The sequence below is a fragment of the Seriola lalandi genome, unplaced genomic scaffold (assembly GCF_002814215.2).
Source record: "Seriola lalandi dorsalis isolate HSWRI2012SDOR001 ecotype SW California unplaced genomic scaffold, Sedor1 jcf7180002054682, whole genome shotgun sequence".
In the NCBI taxonomy this organism is placed as follows: Eukaryota; Metazoa; Chordata; class Actinopteri; order Carangiformes; family Carangidae; genus Seriola; species Seriola lalandi.
In genome coordinates, this window is record NW_019525235.1 from 971,731 (window position 1) to 990,097 (window position 18,367).

Below are 18,367 nucleotides of genomic sequence, written 5' to 3' on the forward strand. Positions count from 1 at the left end.
TGTTTTTTTGTTATCCTTATTTTTAATATTTAATCTAGAATTGTTGCAAAAGCAGCAACATTTAGTTCAAATTGATATCAGTTATCTTTTGAGTAATATTAAATTACCACTGAGTATTTGCTGCCTTAATTAATGCGTGCACAGTTTTGGCGTGACTATTTAAATAATTTACCCCTGATAATATTTCTCAAGGTTCTATCCAAACATGGCTCCTCTCTGAAACATCTGGCTGGTGCATTTATGTGTCCACTTTCATTAATGAGAGATTTGAGAATTCAAGCCAAGAAAATTCCAATATGCTCAAGTTAGGACAACCTACTGTGGCAAGCTATTTAATATCCCTGTAGATTAAGAGAAAGACAATAAATTGCAACTTGACCCAAGTATCTTCAAAATAAAGACAGCCCAATAACTAGAGAATGAGATATTTTTATTAGAAAATGATGACAGCCTACAAGACAAATTTAGCCAGCATCTGAAACCAAAACAGGAAACAAAAAACAAAACAAAACAAAAAAAATCATGATGAAATTCCTTTTCAAGAGATCTTGGAAAATATCGGACAAAACAAGTATCATAGAAACTTAAAGGTGGTACTGAAAAACATACCAATACAGGAAGAGCGTACTCAGCAGCTTTCCACATGAAAGAAAATTAAATTTGTCCAGGGATTAGTGTGACATCGTGCTCTGGTTCTTCCTTAATAAAAAGCAACAGATCTCGCACAATCCGTTCTCCAAAGGCTTTTTGTGAAATCCCATCCTCTCGACAGGTAAAAATGTCACCTCCAAACTTCAACAAACAAAGGCTCCTAAAATAAAAAAAAACCTTAAACTGCCTTGCGGTGGTACTCTGGAGGGGCAACTTCATAGTCACTGGCATTGAACAGCGACGCAGAGTTCTTTACAAGATACCTGAAATGGAGCAACATTTTACTCATTTCTGCTGCAGAGGAATGAATACACGTTTTACTAACAGCTTTGTCAGGTCTTGAATACTCACTTGAGGAAGTCTTGTAGATAACTGAGCAGCAGTGCAAGGCTCTTCTCATCTAGCGGAGTGTACGCCAGCATGGCTCCGATTCTCACTTTCAAAACCAAACAAAGACAGATTACACACCACACAACCACTAACCTTGTCTTCATGTATAATACCTCTACAAGCACTTCAATATTTCCACTTAACTGGCCCAATTCAAGCAGATAAAGCAGCAAATACAGGTCATAGTGGCAGAAAAGATGAATATTGATCTTTACAAAATGAAAATAAAAGCAGCTGCAGCAGGCTGCACTTTTATCTCGGAACTATGTGCAGTTCTTAATTTTTTTTTATGGAAAAGAAAAGCAGGTTAGGAAGTAAAATGTTGGCTTGAATTGCACACCAGTTCACAGATTTTCAGTTTTAAGCCAGAAATACATTTCCAAATATAATCAAGATTCTTCTTTAAAGGATTTAAAGTCAGAACTCAAGAACATGGGTTAAAAGACAGATACAGTATGTACCCCATGTTTAAAGAGGCAGAGGTCTGTTTGCAGATCTGGCATTTTATGTGAACACAGAAACTAAATTTCAGAGTTAAGTAAATGTTTTTTAAAGCATAGACACAAGCATGTTTCATCTTTTCTTGTGGATGAGGAAATACATTTTGGTTTCCATTTCTTCTTACTATTATAACCTGACTGATTTTAGACTCTGATAACAATATTGATATTTCAGAATTTAAAAATACAACAATTATATATCCGCCAACCTATTTTTTTTTTTTTTTTACATAAACACACAATATAAACAAATTTTTTGATAAAAATCTAGGAAATTTGACTTTTTTAACTATGTAATGGCATTACAGAGCTCTAGCAAGTGAAATCAAAGCTGCTCATCTCTATAATAGATATTGCAACAGTGGGATGTTGTGTAAGTGTTTGTACCAAAGAGTCTGAGTAGATGAGGAGCGCCGTAAATCTGAGACATCGATGTATCTGGGTGGTTGGCCAGGATGTCTGCGTACTGCGGCCTCTCAAATTTGTAGAGAAGTTGTGTCCCCAACATGACGTTGAAATATTCCCGTATACCAGCAACCACCTCGTTCACAGCAAACTCCCTGAGAGTTTTTAAATGGATAAGCAAGCATGTCATGTTCTGGATTGGCCGTGTGATAGTGTGAGAAAATGACAAGTAACAATGTGTGTTTTTACTTGCTGTCAGAGTTTCCTCTTGATTTCTTGTAGTTTGCATAATCTTCGAGGACTGCGTCAACGTTCTTTTTGGCAGGTAGGTGGAAAAGCTGAAGAAAAAACACAAAAAGACAAAACAAACATGAAGTGACAATACTAATGAGCAAAATGCTATGAGAACGGTTTAAGTTCAATTTCCATGTCACTTGTTACGAACCTGTTTTTGCCGTGTAATCAGGTCCCAGTCATCCACAAGCCATGGTTTCAACTCCTCAGGGATTTTTACTTTCACCTCCACTCGATTTATGAAGGTCTCCTCCTGAGCAGACAGGATGAGATTTAAGAAGTAAACCATGAGAGGAAACTTTTTACCCTAGAAACATTTCATGAATGAGTTTTTCCACCACACAGCTGCAACTACAGATTAAACATCTTACTCAGTTACTTTCAATGCGGCTCAGCATTACTTGACATTAACTGGCAAATTCAAGAAACGACCAACCAGAAAAATAATTACTAAAAGCAAATTAATAGATACAAGAACTTACACTTTCAACTGTTGGGTCAACACGTGCCCTCTTCTTTCGTGGAGGGTGAGTTGGGTCTCCCCCTGAACTCGTTCCTTCTCCTGCTCCAGGAGCTGCACAGACAGAAACACGCCTAGCTGGTATCTCATTCGTAAAAGTAATAAAACAATCACTGTGACATTATTGTGACAGCCTGCTATGACTCTAGCGATGCTTCTATTCTCTTAATTATTTCTATTGTAAAGAAGATGGCAACACAATTGTGCACAAAACCTGCTTAATGATATTTCGGAGAGTTTTCAGAGGATGTTTTATACTTACTCTTCTGTTTGTTCTTTTTGGTTTTCCTACAAGGAAGGAAAACAAATGACAGGTGTTAAACTAATCAAAAAAATTAAACAGGTATAACACCTCTAAAACTGTTTACAGGCGACACTACAGCAGGTGTCAGATACAATAACAAATGACTTGCACTCACACATCATTTTTCTGCGATGCAGCAGGTATCTTCTTATTCGGCGCAGCACCCCTCATTCTTCCTTCTACATAATGGTCTCTAAATGAAGAGAATAAAACAAATTCTATCACGTAAGAATACATCATTCATATTAAGCGGCATGTGTACACAGTAAAGTTAGTAAAAACTAACATAAAAAAGAGAGAATGGACTCACTGATTTGCCCTCTGAAGCTCTTTCTGTTTCTGCAGATTACTGTCCACATACTTAAGCACTCTGCTTTCAGGAACCCATTCGTCCCAGCTGAAAGAGAAGACACCAAGAAAGAAATCAAGCACTTGTGAAATCTTTCCTGTTCAAATCTTATAGTCTTGATTTATCTGAACAAAGAACTTACTTCTTATTCCACCCACTGTAATGAATAAAATATTTGATTTGTTTGTCCTTGATGTTTATCTTAACACACTGCAAAGAGAGACAGGATTCACTGTCAAAAAAATGATAGAGACATAGAGGAGGATCACAAGATCAGAGAGACAGGTTAACTCTGGCAGCCTACCTTAGCTTCGTAGAGCAATGGCCCATGAAAACACAGCACTCTTTCACCTGAACAGAGTGGTGGTCAATAAAATCAGCATGAGTGCAGTCCAAGTACAACAAAATGAAATTGTGAAGCCAACTAAACTACTTGCACACACACACACGCTGAGAGTTCATGACTAGGCTTAGGGTAGACTGGACAGAAACAATTAGTACACCTTAAATTTAAAATCTTCAAACATCTCGAACATCAGTAACTGACACCAATCTCTTTCGGGTGGCTGAGAACAATAATTACATCAAGATTTCTAATGACTGTCACTCATATGGAGACTAAGATCATACTAAAAAAAACTTAATCTGATTAGAATTACAGTTTAATAGAACACTCAACTTGATGCATGAAGGGTAGGCCTTTTTGATTAGTTTCATTATTATTTAATCTGTGCAATACTTATAGATCTTAATCTAATGATTCTGTCTTTAAAACCCAAAGATATTCAATTTACAATTATGTAAATGAGACAAAATCCTCAGTTAATTCACCCAGTTAAGCTTCAATTTGGACAGCCATATTTATTTTCGTTATTCATATTAAAACATTAAAGAGTCTGGTATACTGTGTACCGTGTACTTTGGCTCTAGTAACATGAAAGGTCCTATTCTGTTTTATATAATTAATTAACTCAGTGATTAAGAGTAAATATATGACATGTACCTCAATTAGTTGCTGTAATAATGTGTCCATAATTTACTTTTTTACTTGAGAAAAGTTGATTGGCCACACAAAGAACACTGAATTTCTAACAGTGCACAGTACACTCAGCATATTTTAGAGCGAGCAGCAGAAAGCGGTGCATTAATGAGAGCCCAGTTCTGTACGGCTGACAAAGACCATAAGGCGGTGAGTCAGTGAGGACCGGGCATTGCATGAATGAAGCTGCTGCTCCCAGCAAACTGCCAACAGCATTGCTGGAATTCAAACCATAGACTGTGCAACTACGGGACTACTGTTAGCGTTACATTGTGTTGTAAAGGTAAATACTTAATAAGGAACTAAAGTGGTGACTAAAGTCAATGAAGACGTGTTTTGTGTGACAATGAAAGCTAACAGTGCTAGCTGCTCGACGGCGCCAGTGTCTGTTTCGATGAAGAGCTAGCTAAGATTTCCAACGGCCACGGCCCTGACTGACACCACAGATCTCTCAGAATAGAAACAGGCAGCTCGTTACCTTCTTGAAATTTGGGCTTCGGGTCCTGTTTCGGCGCCATTCAAGGATTAAACTATCAAAATATGGGAAAAATCGCCAGCTCCCATTCCAGTCTGAAACGGCGCCGCTCTCTAAAAACGTCATGACCAACGCGATGACGCATTAATGCCGCGACCAAAGATGCATGTCGAGATACGTATGAGACCGAATAACGTGAGACATGAAAATGATAAAATAAAATAATAAAACAATAAAGTCAACTTAATTTTATGTTTCTACTTTACAATATGTGCTCAAATTCTCAGTTATAGTTTTAGGCAGTGGTCTGTTTTACAGAAGTAATTTCCTGGCTAAAGAATGAAACCTTAAAACTGGTTTTGACACGTGTTTGTGTTTTAATTAAGGTAATGTTTTTTTCAATGAATCTTTTTCTGCAAATTCTATCTTCTCACATGTTGGTCCAAGGAAAGGGATTGCATTGTAAGTCTCCACTGCAAAAAGTGCCTCACATACCTCTGGTGTGTGGTCTCTTATAAAATAAATAACCCCCATGCATTGCATAAATGCTTTGTCCCTTTAGTTTTATTGCCAAAAACAAAAGATATCAATATTGAGAGTAATTTATTAGTGTACTCAAATTTCATCCTCTTCAGAATGTACAATATTCCCAGTTTGCATGATCTGGTTTAAATTCATATTCATTTTTAAGTGCTTGAGGATCTGTGCATCACTAAGGCACAAACAAAACAAAAAAACAGAAGAATTATCTTTACAAATTAATAAATAAAAGCTAAAGCTTAAGTACTGATTATTGCTATTGTTATTACATACAATGTAATGATTTCCATTTACACATAAAAAAAATGTAATTTTACTTTGCAAAAGACTAGTGTTGTGAAAGAAACCTGTCAAATTTAGTTTTTTTATTCAAATACATATACATAACAAGATATTCAGACAATATGGATATAATATAACGTGGTTTTTTTTGTGTTGCAACATGATGATTATGAATTATTCATAAAGTTAGTATAACATTTGAGCGTGTGGTCAGTTATAGTTGACTAATGTAAATAAAAGGAACAGTGGTTACATAACCTTAGAAAATTAGAAATGTATGCCTCATAAGTGCATTCTGGTATGTAAACAAACAGAAGTGCACCCCTGCATGGAACCACTTATTAATCTGCTTACCACTTCATGTAGGAGCACCATATTCTCTGTATACAAATGTTTACAGATTCGGGCTTACCTAGGCATCTAAAATAACTTTAACTTCTGCCCATGCAGCGCGATCATCAGACCTAATCTGCAAATCCAGCACGGTGTTTCACATAATGGCAAAAGACAATAAAGTTTCCTCCAAATATACAACTGTCTATACACCTTTTGAGATTGTTACATGATACATGTAAAAAAAAAGTGTAACTAATAATATTAATAATGCTTGCATGTTCACCGATAAACCTAAATGGAACTGAGCCATCAGTAACACCATTACTTAAACCTGTGCCTTTCCTGCTGATGTGTGCTGCAGTTAAGATCTAAGGCAGTCTGTTATGGGGCCAGGAGTGTGTCATGGAAAATTATTTTTTATAGCATTTAATTAGGATAAATTAATAAACTAAATACATTCACTATAAACTGAAATTAAACGTGCAATTGAAAGCAAAGTCAAATAATAAAAAGATTATTAAATTTGCCAATGAATGATTTTACAGCATTATGTCCATAATTATAAATGAATAATTTAACTTTAAAATGAAATCACAAAATTAATTTGGAAAAAAGCTTTCAAAAGTGTACTCTTCGCTATTCCGTTCCTGTGTTTTCACATACAGAGCAGCAGCAGGAACTCCTGCTTAAAGCCCCTCAGATTTAAAAATTCAGTTAATCTCCATATTTTAGACAAAACAAATAAATGAATTGATTAATTAATTGACTATTTACTTATCTATCTTCTGGAGAAAGGACATGTAAAGCACCTTTTTGATTTTGCCCTGAATAGCCTTTACTGTGGTAATCTAACCAGAGTTAAACTGAAATACAACAAACATTTTCTGAAATCATTGATTTGGGACACTCACCAGATGCAATTCGCTTCACATAGAGGCCCCTGTCTACACTTCAGTTAAGGACGCCCAAATCAAACAATCTCAAGTCTGAATCCAACACCTGTTGAGCCACCATGTCAGAATCGGGTGTCCACATGTGGCCAGCAGCCAGGAGAGCAGAATTAGGTCTTGGAATAATAGCAGTCAATACATTTCATTTTCAGAGTCAAAGTTTTGAGCTGTTTAAAATGGTTTGTTTGTTTAAAAAAAGGATGCACTGATGCAACTTTTTTCTTCATGATACTGATTTCTGTCAAACAACCAACTGAATTAAAAAGAAATCTTACGGCATACTGTAACAGAGGAACACATGCAGCTGACTCAGGACTGTCCTTAGACCAACTACAAAGTTGCACTTTCTTAATATCTGTTTAATTCTTACAAATATCAAACAGCACAGTAGACCTTGTAGCGGTTCAAAATGATCAAAGCCTCTATTGAGTTATTGACATCATCTGATAGTAAAACGGACAGAGAAACAAAAAAATGTTACAATGCATGTCAAGCAACAATGAAATCTTTAAATAGCATTAATTATATAATTACAAAAGAAATATCACATACAATGACAGCAATGCGAATCCACGAATCAAACAAATGCTGGAAATATATATGATAATAAATAATCCTAATTGTAAGCACAAGTCAAGAAAAATAAAGGGAGGGGAGGCGTCTATAACAACTTCAATGGTTTTAACTTCTGGGCCAAAATGCATGTTGTGATACACTCAGAGACTAAGCTATCACAGATATCTTAAAGGCTGTTGTAAATACACTAAACAACAAAAAAAAAAGGGCTATGCATCCTGTGGACTTACTAAGGACCAGCATAGCACTGAAACAGGTGAGCTTTCAGGTAATTCGCAGAGACATGCAAAGCTGAAAACTACTCTTGACGTTTTTACTGCAACTGTGAACGCGTCACTGCTCCACACAACCTTTATGTAAAAATGCAAGTGCTAAAATCATATCAACATAAAGATATCATGAAATGTCATTAAACCACTTGCACTCACTGAACACTTTTTAAGCCTTTCAATTAAATAAATACTTCAAGTGGACCAAAAACTAGCCTCGTCTTCAAAGTGGAGCAGAAATGTGTTGATGTCAACTGGCCACTTCACTGTAGCTTTCACTGTAGTTGCATATTTTTAAGTGTAATATGCAAAACAAAACATGTTCTTTAAAAGAAAGTACACAACATTTTGCAAATCTTAGTTGTGTATAAAGGTCCAATTGGGTCACATGACAAGAGGAACGCTGCTTGCTGGACTAGTGCCATTCATTCACAATGAAAATGTCTGATCTTAAAATACTGACTTTCTCCCAATTTGTATTATTTTGTGTACAGTCTGAACTCTGACTGTACCGAAAATGTTTATATTTTGACTTGATTTGACTGAAAGGAGGAGGAAAAGAGTGCAGAGTTGACAACAGAGGGATGTAGCGTTTGCTTTTGCAATTCTAGTGGCAACAATTCCTAGAGGCATAGGGAATGCTTCTTTAAAAAACAGCATACATCCAACATAACTTACATCATAAATAATTCCTTAAAAATAATATGACCACAGCATGAATTTCTCACAGAAAAATCTACAGTGATGGCAAAAACGGCCAGATCTTTCTGCTGTCAAAACATTTTTGACAGAAATGATTCCATTTAGAAAATAAAGAAAGTGTTACACATTTTCCTGTTTTGCTGTGACTTGCCTTTTGTACATCTATAACAATGCCCATTTTCTTTATATTCTAAATATCATGTTCCATAAGGTGTCAACTCATTGGGTTCTGTGCACGTAACATACTGAAATAATGCCATTGACATGGAATATCGAAACAAAACTGTAAAAACCAGGTACAAAAGGTACAATATAATCAAAGGACCACATGAAGAGGTGTGAAAAAGTCTTCAGTATTCACAGAAAAATATCAACTGAAGTAACTCACCGGACAAGAAGCGTCCTAAGTTTATATACATATGATAAGTAAAATTGAAAATAGATTTTCCTCTCTGTACATAGGACTGTATTCTTTCATCTTCCTCTTCCTTATTTACAAAGAACTCCTGTTCTCCAGGTCTCCCTTGTCTTTCAGTTCTGTGTGGATCTAGTCAAGAGAGATAACGTCAGATATGGAGCCATAAATGGCCGCTGCCGCCGCTGCAGCTTCCACTGAGGACCTTGACAATCCTGAGATGGTGTGGCTGTCCCTGTCTCTGTCCCGCTCTCTGTCTTTGTCGCGGTCCCGCAGACTGCTCGAAGACACCAAACTACTGGTGCTGCCACTGTTGCTGCCTCCGTTGGTGGCTGCCAGTGTGCTGCTCCCAGGGGTGCCCGGCTGCTCCCGTAACATCTGAGAAGAGCCGTAGGGCAGGAAACGATTGAGGAGCACGTCGTGGTCCTCTGAGGCCGACGCAGATGCAGCTGCTGCGGCAGCCATCACCATGTTGTAATGCTAACAGAACAGAGGACAGTGACTGTTACTCAACAACCAAGCTTATGTTGTTCACTGACACTGCGACTCCGACACTCTGTTTCAGGGGCTGCATACACAAAACATTTAAGGGCTAAAAGTAGCCCCCAAGTGGCTGAATTAGGAGAAAAAAATTTTTAAAGGTAAAGGGATCCCTTACTTTCAAACTCTCATGTTTTTGGTTAGGGAGTTGTTCACAGAAATAAATAATTTTAGCTCTAAAAGTTGCTCTCATGTCTGTGAGAAGTCAGAGATACTAAACTTCAGAGTATTTCAGTCGTCTGTCAGAATTATTCATTAAACAAAAAGTGTGTTCTTCTGACCACACGTTGTTATTTTTGCCTTTTTTTGACAGTCAGTGGAGAGAGAGAGAGAGAGCAGCAAGGACTCATCCTTGATACATGGTATGTTGTTTACCAGGTGAGCTACCCTGCAACCCCATGTCCCTCTTTGTGTGACGGTTCATTAAGTGTACTTTAAATACCAATAGCAATTAAATATCAATCACCTACAGCAACAAATGCATAAATAAAGCTAAATATATTGGTGCTGTGTGTAGATTTATCCCATAAAATGGGAAGGTTTGGTTTGTTGGAAAATAATATATCACAGTATCCATATACAGATGGTGTGTGATGCCAGACACAATCTGCTTGACAAGGTCACTTACAAAATCTGTGACACAAAATATCTAAAATATTTGTACTGAAATCTAATGTAAACATGCTCTAAGAAGCTCTGTGAATCACTCTACAGAGGAAACTATTTGCTAGGAACTTTAGGTAAGACACTGAATCCTGCCCCAGGTGTCTGACAAACTGTACCTGATTGTCGCCTTGGAGGAAGGAGAAGAAATTTAGATCTGGAAGAGAAGGAAGAAGACTCAGTCAATTTACTTCATTCAGGATATACATTAATCAGACTGCAGTTACAAATTAATTGAATAAGCAACAAACATCTGTGTTCAAAATGCATTTGTTTATCAAGTCTGTCTTAATACACAACTTGCATGTTTTATGTCCAGTGAGTGAACGATTAAAATGATCATTCCCTCCTCGTCTATACTGGCCGTGAATTGTGATTCAGCGAATTCAGACTGCTTTCATATTAGGAATGTATTTTTGTATTTTTCTTACAGAGTAATTGCACCAAGAGAGGTGCCTCGCAGCCAGAATGGACAGAATGAATGATTACTGTGATTAATAACTTTTTCAACATAATATGACCATGTGATGATTATATCAAGACAGACTCATGTTTTAAGGCAGGTGACAGGTCTACCTGGCAGGTCACTAGCTGTGTGATAATAGTGGCGGTAGTCCTGGATAAGAGGTGGAGGAGGAGGAATGTAGCTGGTCTCCATTGGGGGCATACTGGGAGCTCTGGTCACAGGTGAGGCCTGGCTGTGTAGGTTCAGTACTCTGAGAGGAAACAACGCACATCAGGTTAGAGACAAAAGTAACACGACACAGCTAATCTCACTTCCTGTTAGGGTTGTGACGATGACCTTAGCGATCGACAATCATCAGTGCCAATGTCAAGACGATATTTGGTTTGTTTTCCCATTAATGTATCAACTTATTATTATTGTTAATAGTTGCATTAAATTAATATAAATTTAATTTGCCCTTCCATAGTTTCACCAACATGCACCCACACACATACCAACTGACTGTCACTGAAGTGCTGTTTGTTCTATTTAGTTGCTGTGCTGTTATTAAACAGAGTGGAGGAGATCAATAGACACGTATAATAGCACGTCACTTAGCTCAGTTTCTTAGCCTGCTAGCTTTTTGTCGCTGTAAATAGACGTTTTGTTTCAGTTCCAACAGGGACGTAGAGAGAGACACACACACACAGACAGACAGAGAGAGAGAGAGAGAGAGAGAGAGAGAGAGACACACAGACAGAGAGAGAGACACACAGAGAGAGAGAGAAAGAGAGAGAGAGAAAGAGAGAGAGAGAAAGAGCTGTAAGACAGCTCTTTTTACGTGCCTCACCCTACCGATTTTAAAAATACATGTATTTGTCACCCTACTGTCATCACTGAGGCAAAACTCTCTTCCTCTCTCACTCATATGGTAATGTTACCACCTGCAATCATATCGGGTATTAGCAATTTCACAAGGTGACGACGGGACTATCTTTCTATGTATAAGATCGCACTCTACTTCCTTTTTGTGGTTTGGAGACTCACCCCTTGCTTGGAGGTGGAGAGACAGGTGACAGTGAGGGACAGGCCCTTTTAGGAGGCGGCTCATCATCTAGTTCTTCCTCTGAAGAGCTATCCAGTGTCAGGTCAATCACATCAACCTTCTTGTTGTTGTCATTAGACGATCCTCGTTTCTGCTCATGCGTTTCTGTCCGAGACGAATCTAAAAACAAACGGTGAAGTTACACTCTGCACACTGATCACAATCAAGAGACCACTTGAAGAATGTGAAAGGCGTGCTACATACCGCTGTCTACACCATTGTATGAAGCAGACACCTCCTGCACCTCTTTCTTTGATCTCATAGGCGCCCAGGTTCCATCTTCTTTGAACTGGATTTCATCACAGTCAGAACAGCTATTCAAGATTTCCATGAACAACCTGTGAAAACAGCATGACATTTCAATACAATTTAGCAACTGCGAAAACAGAATTTAGTTCGTCACCACTTGTAACATTTTAAAGCTGCAGTTTCTGACTGGGCAGTCAGACCAGAAACAGCACTGTGTTAAAAATCTGAGGGGCTCTGTTGGTGGGGGGGGGGGGTATTGCTTCAGTTGCCAGACTAACTGCAATTATCCTCTTAAAATGTTATCAACCAGGAATATGAACAAGGTTCAACTTTTTAGCCTGATGATCCTATGTGTATTTGCTGGAACCCTCTGGTCAGCACCCCCGCTGTGCCAGCACAGAGGGCTCAAAGAAACTAATGAGGGGGTTGTGTTTTTTCATTGTCGGTCTGACATTAGGCTCAGACCACACTCCACCACACAGATGGATACAACAAGCAATACACTAATTACAGATTTCAGCTTAAAATTAAACAATACAAATATTTGCAGTTTGCTTCATACCTTACAGGCTGAAGACAAACCATCAAGGTGGAACCGTACAGTAAAGATAAAGCAGTGTTGTGCTCACCCATCAATAATGAGGTGCTCGTATGGTGCCTTCTTGTCACAGACTGGACACACCCAGGTCGGCTTCTTCTCATTCATTTGGATATAAAGTGTAGCATCAAAGCACTGAAGGTGCGAGCATGTCATCGCTCTGCAAGGGATTGTCAGCCTCATCTTCCCCAGCTATAAAACAAAACACAAAGGACACACAAGATACATGTCACTTCTCATACTGCATAAAATACCACTGAAAATATTGCAGGATAAAGTAGCTGCACTGTCCCCCACCACCGTATAACCTCTTTTTTTCCCCTGTACAATAACATATATACAGTTCTTGGCAATGAACTACAATAACACAGTCTTTTTTTGTTGAGCAGTATAGTGGAGAATCGTATTTACAGGACAAAGGAGAGAGACTCGTAGACTGGTGGTGGCGATCTCACTCTCTGGATCAGCGGTCAGTTTCTCTTTGACTGTGAGAAAAAGCAGCAAAACACAAACGTTAAATACAAGAATAAAGACTGTTAAATTTAAAAAAGTGTGCAATATGTTGACTAATTTAATAAGCCCTCAAACTACCTCAGAACTAATCCTTGATTGATAAACACAGCATACAATTGATGTAAATAGAAACTTCACACTCGGATTTACTGAACAGCTCCACATATAATTAACAATACAAAAATATCACAGAGGAAAATATAACCTCTATATGTCGGTAAAGAATCTACAGTAAAACAAAAAAAACTTTTCAAAAGAAGTTTTCCTGGAATATTTAAGGAACTGAAGACCTTTGCAGAACTTAGTTCCCTTTATAGTTCCTAAGTTGAATTCCTGGAAACTTCCAATTTGCTGTGATGAAACAGGCCATAAAAAGAGTTATTATATGATATTATATGAAGTTAATCTATGAGATCTTTTCCATTTCCCACTACTACCTGGAAAAGCAAAGTTCCATGTTTTTACTACTAAATCAAGTAGTGACTTACTCAGGGCTCTTGAGTGGTCAGGGTTCCTAATTCCTTTGGCCCGTAGTCTTTGCAACAACACTGCAGATGACTGCTGTCTTACCAAATAAACAGCCATGGAAAAACTCTGACAAAAGAGATAAAAACAGTGAGCAAAAAGGTCACGCTGAGGTGACCAATAGCCTTTGTTCGTGCTATTAAATCTATTTCATGAAACTTTGCCAACGTTGATTGATTTGGATATTCTTACCCTCCCAATTTCTGAAGTCCATGACACCACAATTGTGTTGGGGACTGTGGTGGACAGTCGTACAAGAGACGTTATGTTAATGGGACGACTGGGCCTTTTTGGTTCAACTCCATTTTTGGTAGGAGGAAGATATCCCTGCAGACAAAACATCAAACATCAGTGACTTTGATTGTCAGTAACTGGTGGTGGGATACACTCAAAATTTGACAAGACAGATTAACAACTGACTGTCTGGACTCACCGGGAGATTACAGGGTTTGCTGTTGACCTTCACACACAGATTAGGGGGGAAATGATCCTCCTGGGGACAGCTTGTCTCTGATAAACAAAATCTGAAAATGAAGAAAATAGATTACATAAAGTGATAAGTTAAAATGTTGAGGGACTAATGTCAAAAGTAATTTGTTTCTGTTGCCACTTTCACAAAAAGGTTGGCTTGCTTGCTTATTTTACCATTTCAGTTGTGTCAAGTACAGCCATCTCCATCTATGATATAGGAGAGCACTTCTTAATGGATGGCATTCATCCAAACAGTGAATATTTAATTCTGCAACTTAGAAAAACGTCAGTTTTTTAGGGCATTAGGTATTCTTTCTCAAGTAAAAATAATGCCAACAAAATGTGTCTTGTTCAATGTAAGGTTTTACCTGAGGTAATGGACCTAGTTACACTCGCTATCAGAAAACTATATTCCTGCAAATGAACCACAAATTCTTAAGCATATTGGTGAAAATCCCACCACTGCTTTGAATAATAATATTGTGTTTTGACTTTATTGTCCAGTTTGATAATGTGTCCACGACATTCAAACATATTTTGTTTTCTTTGTATTGTTTTTTTTTTTTTAATTGCTCAATTTCAATGTGAATTAAAACTTGGAGCATGTGCATCCAGGAAACAAGAGCCCCTGCATCTCTTAGTCCACAGCTCAAAACCTGTTCTCATGGTAAATTGTCTTGATTCCTAGTTGTGTCATTTATCATCACCTGTAAGTGTAATCTAATGAATGACTTAAGATAAAGCTGAAACTCAGGTTAAAGTTTTAACTTCTAAAGTCTTAATGTGAAAGTCAGACTAGACCACAGCAACATTTCTACATTGTGCAGATACGTTTTAAGACTAAAGAAAGAATGAAATGAAAATAACTATAAGTGAACTATTTCTGGTTGCGGGGCTAAATACCAACCCACTATTCACTTAACAGCAAATATATATCTTGATTACAGTATAAAGTTTATGCTCAGAAGAAAACCAAGTTCATTAGACATACCTTAACTGGACTTGAACAGTAAAGTCACATTTGTTCCCAGATATGTCCCTAAAGAATAAAAAGAGAAGTCAATCAATGAGTGGTCAGAACAGCTAAACACACTATTTAATTAATACTCAGCACTTGATTGCTTACTGTGTCACATAAGACCTGCTTTATAAATTATGTAAACAGTAAATTGTAAAAGGGTTGGGGAGTTACAATGTTTTCACTATATTATTTCTTGATCCCTCTCATCTCCTTTGACAGGTGAAAACAGTTTGCAGCAGAGAACTTTCTCACTTACATGGAGCTGCTGATCTGTTGAACTTGCTGTGGTGTTAATGCGAAGGCAAAACATGCCTCCTGGAACCGCTGACTGTTGTCTGAGGCTACGAAAAAGAAATCAGAAACAGAACATGACATTCAGAGAGTAAACCTAAATCACTAGTCACTTATGTCATCTCATATTGAACTTTTACTGAGCATGCTTTTCACAAGTCATTGTTCGGATTCCTGTGGTCACAATGTTCTATCAGTAAGCATATAATGACCTTAGATTTAGATTAATTTAGATTCCCATTGGCCACTGTATTGTAACAACAAAACAGGAGGAAAACGTTTTATTACTAGACACAGAGCTGAGCAAGTGGACTCACCCAGGCTGGTTGGCTTAATGAGCTCATCCAGCACATCATAGAATGGCAGTCTCTGGAGCTTGACATCAGGGTGTACAGGGTGCAGGCCAGAGGGGAGGTGAGGCAGACTCAGCTCATGCTTAGGCCCAAGTAAAGAAACAGGCAGCAAAGGCGACGGGGAACCGTGGCTGTCAAATCCCAGCTGGGCAAGGCCAGCGGGCAGGCTGGAAGCAGAATGAACACCTGGCAGAGCTAGGTCCACTGGTGAAACCATCTTGGTTGGGAAGCGCCGTCTGTAGAGCTCTTTGATCTTCATCTGCACTGCAGGACTGCAACCAGCCTTGAGTAGGTGGAGAGCTTTGGTCAAAAGTTCATGTTTGCGTCCGTGCTTATTCCGCCCTGCATACCCCAACAACACCTGGAGCTCCGAAACTCGAAGGCTCATTACCATTTGCTGGTGAAAGATGAAGAGTGGGAAAAATGGTCTATTACACCCCGGAAAACACCCAAGAAAGATGTCTTTTCTCATTTTTCATCATTTAAGGCATTATTATTAAAGCTTGTCTGATTCTTTTTTTTTTTTTTTTTTGTAAATCATTAAAATCCTTACATTTTTATTTTTGACGTATGCTTGAAGCAGGAAGATTACGACAGTTTCTTTGACCTTTGTCCCACTACTGTTCCAATAAAAGACCAACATTATGAACTTCATCATACAGCATATTTAACAAACGCAGCCACTCAGAGATAGCCCGTTGGCTAAAAGCACAGACCACTCATTTCTTATACTCAATCTAGTTTTTCAAAGCCTTAATTTATAAAGCCCCACCACATGCTTTAAGTGAAAATACAAGGGTGGACATATTCACATGAGAATCTGTACAAAATAATGATATCCACTACAACACACTTTTTCTTGACACAGTGTCAGGGAAATTATAATTCAGCTTTGGCAATTTTTGTTAAAGTAGTGTGTGATTCTATTTTAATGCATTATACTATAAGAGGATCTTGTTTTTTGTTGTATGAGGTTCTCAAAATGAAAAAAAAACATCTTACAACAAAATACAATCTAAGACAGTGTTTTTCTATTCATAACAACAATAACAAACATCATACACTCTGTAAGATGCAGTCAAATTAAGCAACACCATATGCCTTATAAATTACCACAGCAGTGGAATGACACCTCTGTGACACGGAGGCAATGAAAATTTAATATTATATTACAACAGTAATCACATCTTCATGCCCACCCCATATATAATAATAATGTCTTGTCCCCCATTGTAAAAAATTGCGTGCAATGTGGCAAAACACAAGTGAAACACTTAGGGTTAGTATTAAAAAAAACAACCTGCAATCACGAGGCCAATATTGCAAATGTAATGTCAAACTACTCTGATTATCAATCAAGGTACGATACGAATTACTAAGCACTGAATGTAAACATCCCGATGACGCTTAAAATCTGGCTGCATACCACCAGATACAAGTAGTGCATTTAGATATAATTAATAGATGAGTTCAGTGTATGTTGAATGCATTTTTAAACTTTGCAACACTCATGTGTTTACTGTATTTTAATAATACAGCTAACAGTAAAGGAGGAATGTCAGCAGTGCAAATATTCGTTTAAGAAGAGAGACGATAAACCCTGAAAATGTTACACGACTATGCGGTTTTTAAGTTTACTAATAAATAATTTATTAATAAAAATAATAATAATAATAATAATAAAACTATAGCAGGTGGAAGGAGACAACATAAACGAGCTAACAGCACCTGAATGATGCTAGTGTTACCTGACTTAGATACTTAATTTTACATTAAGCAATGTCTTTGAACATTTAGCACCAACATGGGCCAATGTTACACTTACACAGGCTGTGGACAGTCACTATATATCAAGGATTAACATCATAGCTGGTCAGAAATAACGCTAACGTTGATGGAAGCTAAACTGCGCTTGCTATCCAGGGAATAGACAGAGCCCGTTTTTAACACACACTGCGGTCCGCCCGGTGAACTACTGATACGGTCGGGTAGTTAACACTACAGTGCCGCTGGGTTCAAAACACTGACATGACTGTGGCATTCGTCCTTTCCTAAGAGATATGTGGCCTTATCTGCAGGTGAGCCGCTCAGCAGGGACAGCCTAACGCAGCGTCGGCAACAATAACAAAGCTAATGCTAACGAGCTAGCCAGTCAGCTAACAGTCTGTCTGGCCTACTCCACTGTGCTTTTTTGTTATTATATGCTTTGATAGCAACACACCTCGGGTCTCTACTGTCAAGTAACAATGATGCTATGATTTGAAATTCAAATCTCGCTGTGTGAAACGTCTATTTGTCAAGCTAATGTAGGGGTTCGCTTTACCTTCAGTTCCGCACTCTCCGCCATCTTGTTTTACTGGCTGCGCAGGCGCAAAAGCCATCCCCAAGGGACAGAGCCGATTCAAAATAGTCTGTCGCTTCTCGGGAGTAGACAACAGGGGGCGCTGCCGGAGCACACACAAATACAACTACTGGATGCTGAATGTACTTCATAGGCACACCACTGACATCCAATCCCATTTGTTTAAGGGATTTTGTTCTTCTGCTCTTACAAAAATATATAAAGCAAAAGTAGTTAATCTAAGGCAGCAACTAA

The 18,367-nt window shown here is 38.0% G+C and overlaps 2 protein-coding genes across 2 annotated transcripts; both read right to left on the reverse strand.

Moving 5' to 3' along the window:
- Window positions 1-413: 413 nt before the first annotated feature.
- On the reverse strand, window positions 414-5,062 carry morf4l1 (mortality factor 4 like 1). Its single transcript, XM_023422553.2, has 12 exons — window positions 4,931-5,062; window positions 3,718-3,764; window positions 3,556-3,623; window positions 3,375-3,461; window positions 3,180-3,257; window positions 3,023-3,048; window positions 2,723-2,814; window positions 2,392-2,493; window positions 2,196-2,284; window positions 1,929-2,101; window positions 1,003-1,087; window positions 414-914 (listed from the first exon to the last, which is right to left on the reverse strand). The coding sequence occupies exons 1-12, from the start codon at window positions 4,968-4,970 to the stop codon at window positions 830-832; spliced, it is 972 nt and encodes a 323-aa protein (XP_023278321.1). The 5' UTR covers window positions 4,971-5,062; the 3' UTR covers window positions 414-829.
- A 2,311-nt stretch (window positions 5,063-7,373) lies between these two features.
- On the reverse strand, window positions 7,374-18,141 carry pias1b (protein inhibitor of activated STAT, 1b). Its single transcript, XM_023422540.2, has 14 exons — window positions 18,095-18,141; window positions 15,736-16,168; window positions 15,384-15,468; window positions 15,098-15,145; window positions 14,069-14,159; window positions 13,828-13,962; window positions 13,599-13,704; window positions 13,009-13,082; window positions 12,629-12,789; window positions 11,955-12,088; window positions 11,693-11,870; window positions 10,777-10,916; window positions 10,320-10,357; window positions 7,374-9,477 (listed from the first exon to the last, which is right to left on the reverse strand). Exons 1-14 carry the CDS (start codon window positions 18,116-18,118, stop codon window positions 9,130-9,132), a joined length of 1,995 nt encoding a protein of 664 aa, XP_023278308.1. The 5' UTR covers window positions 18,119-18,141; the 3' UTR covers window positions 7,374-9,129.
- Window positions 18,142-18,367: the final 226 nt, after the last annotated feature.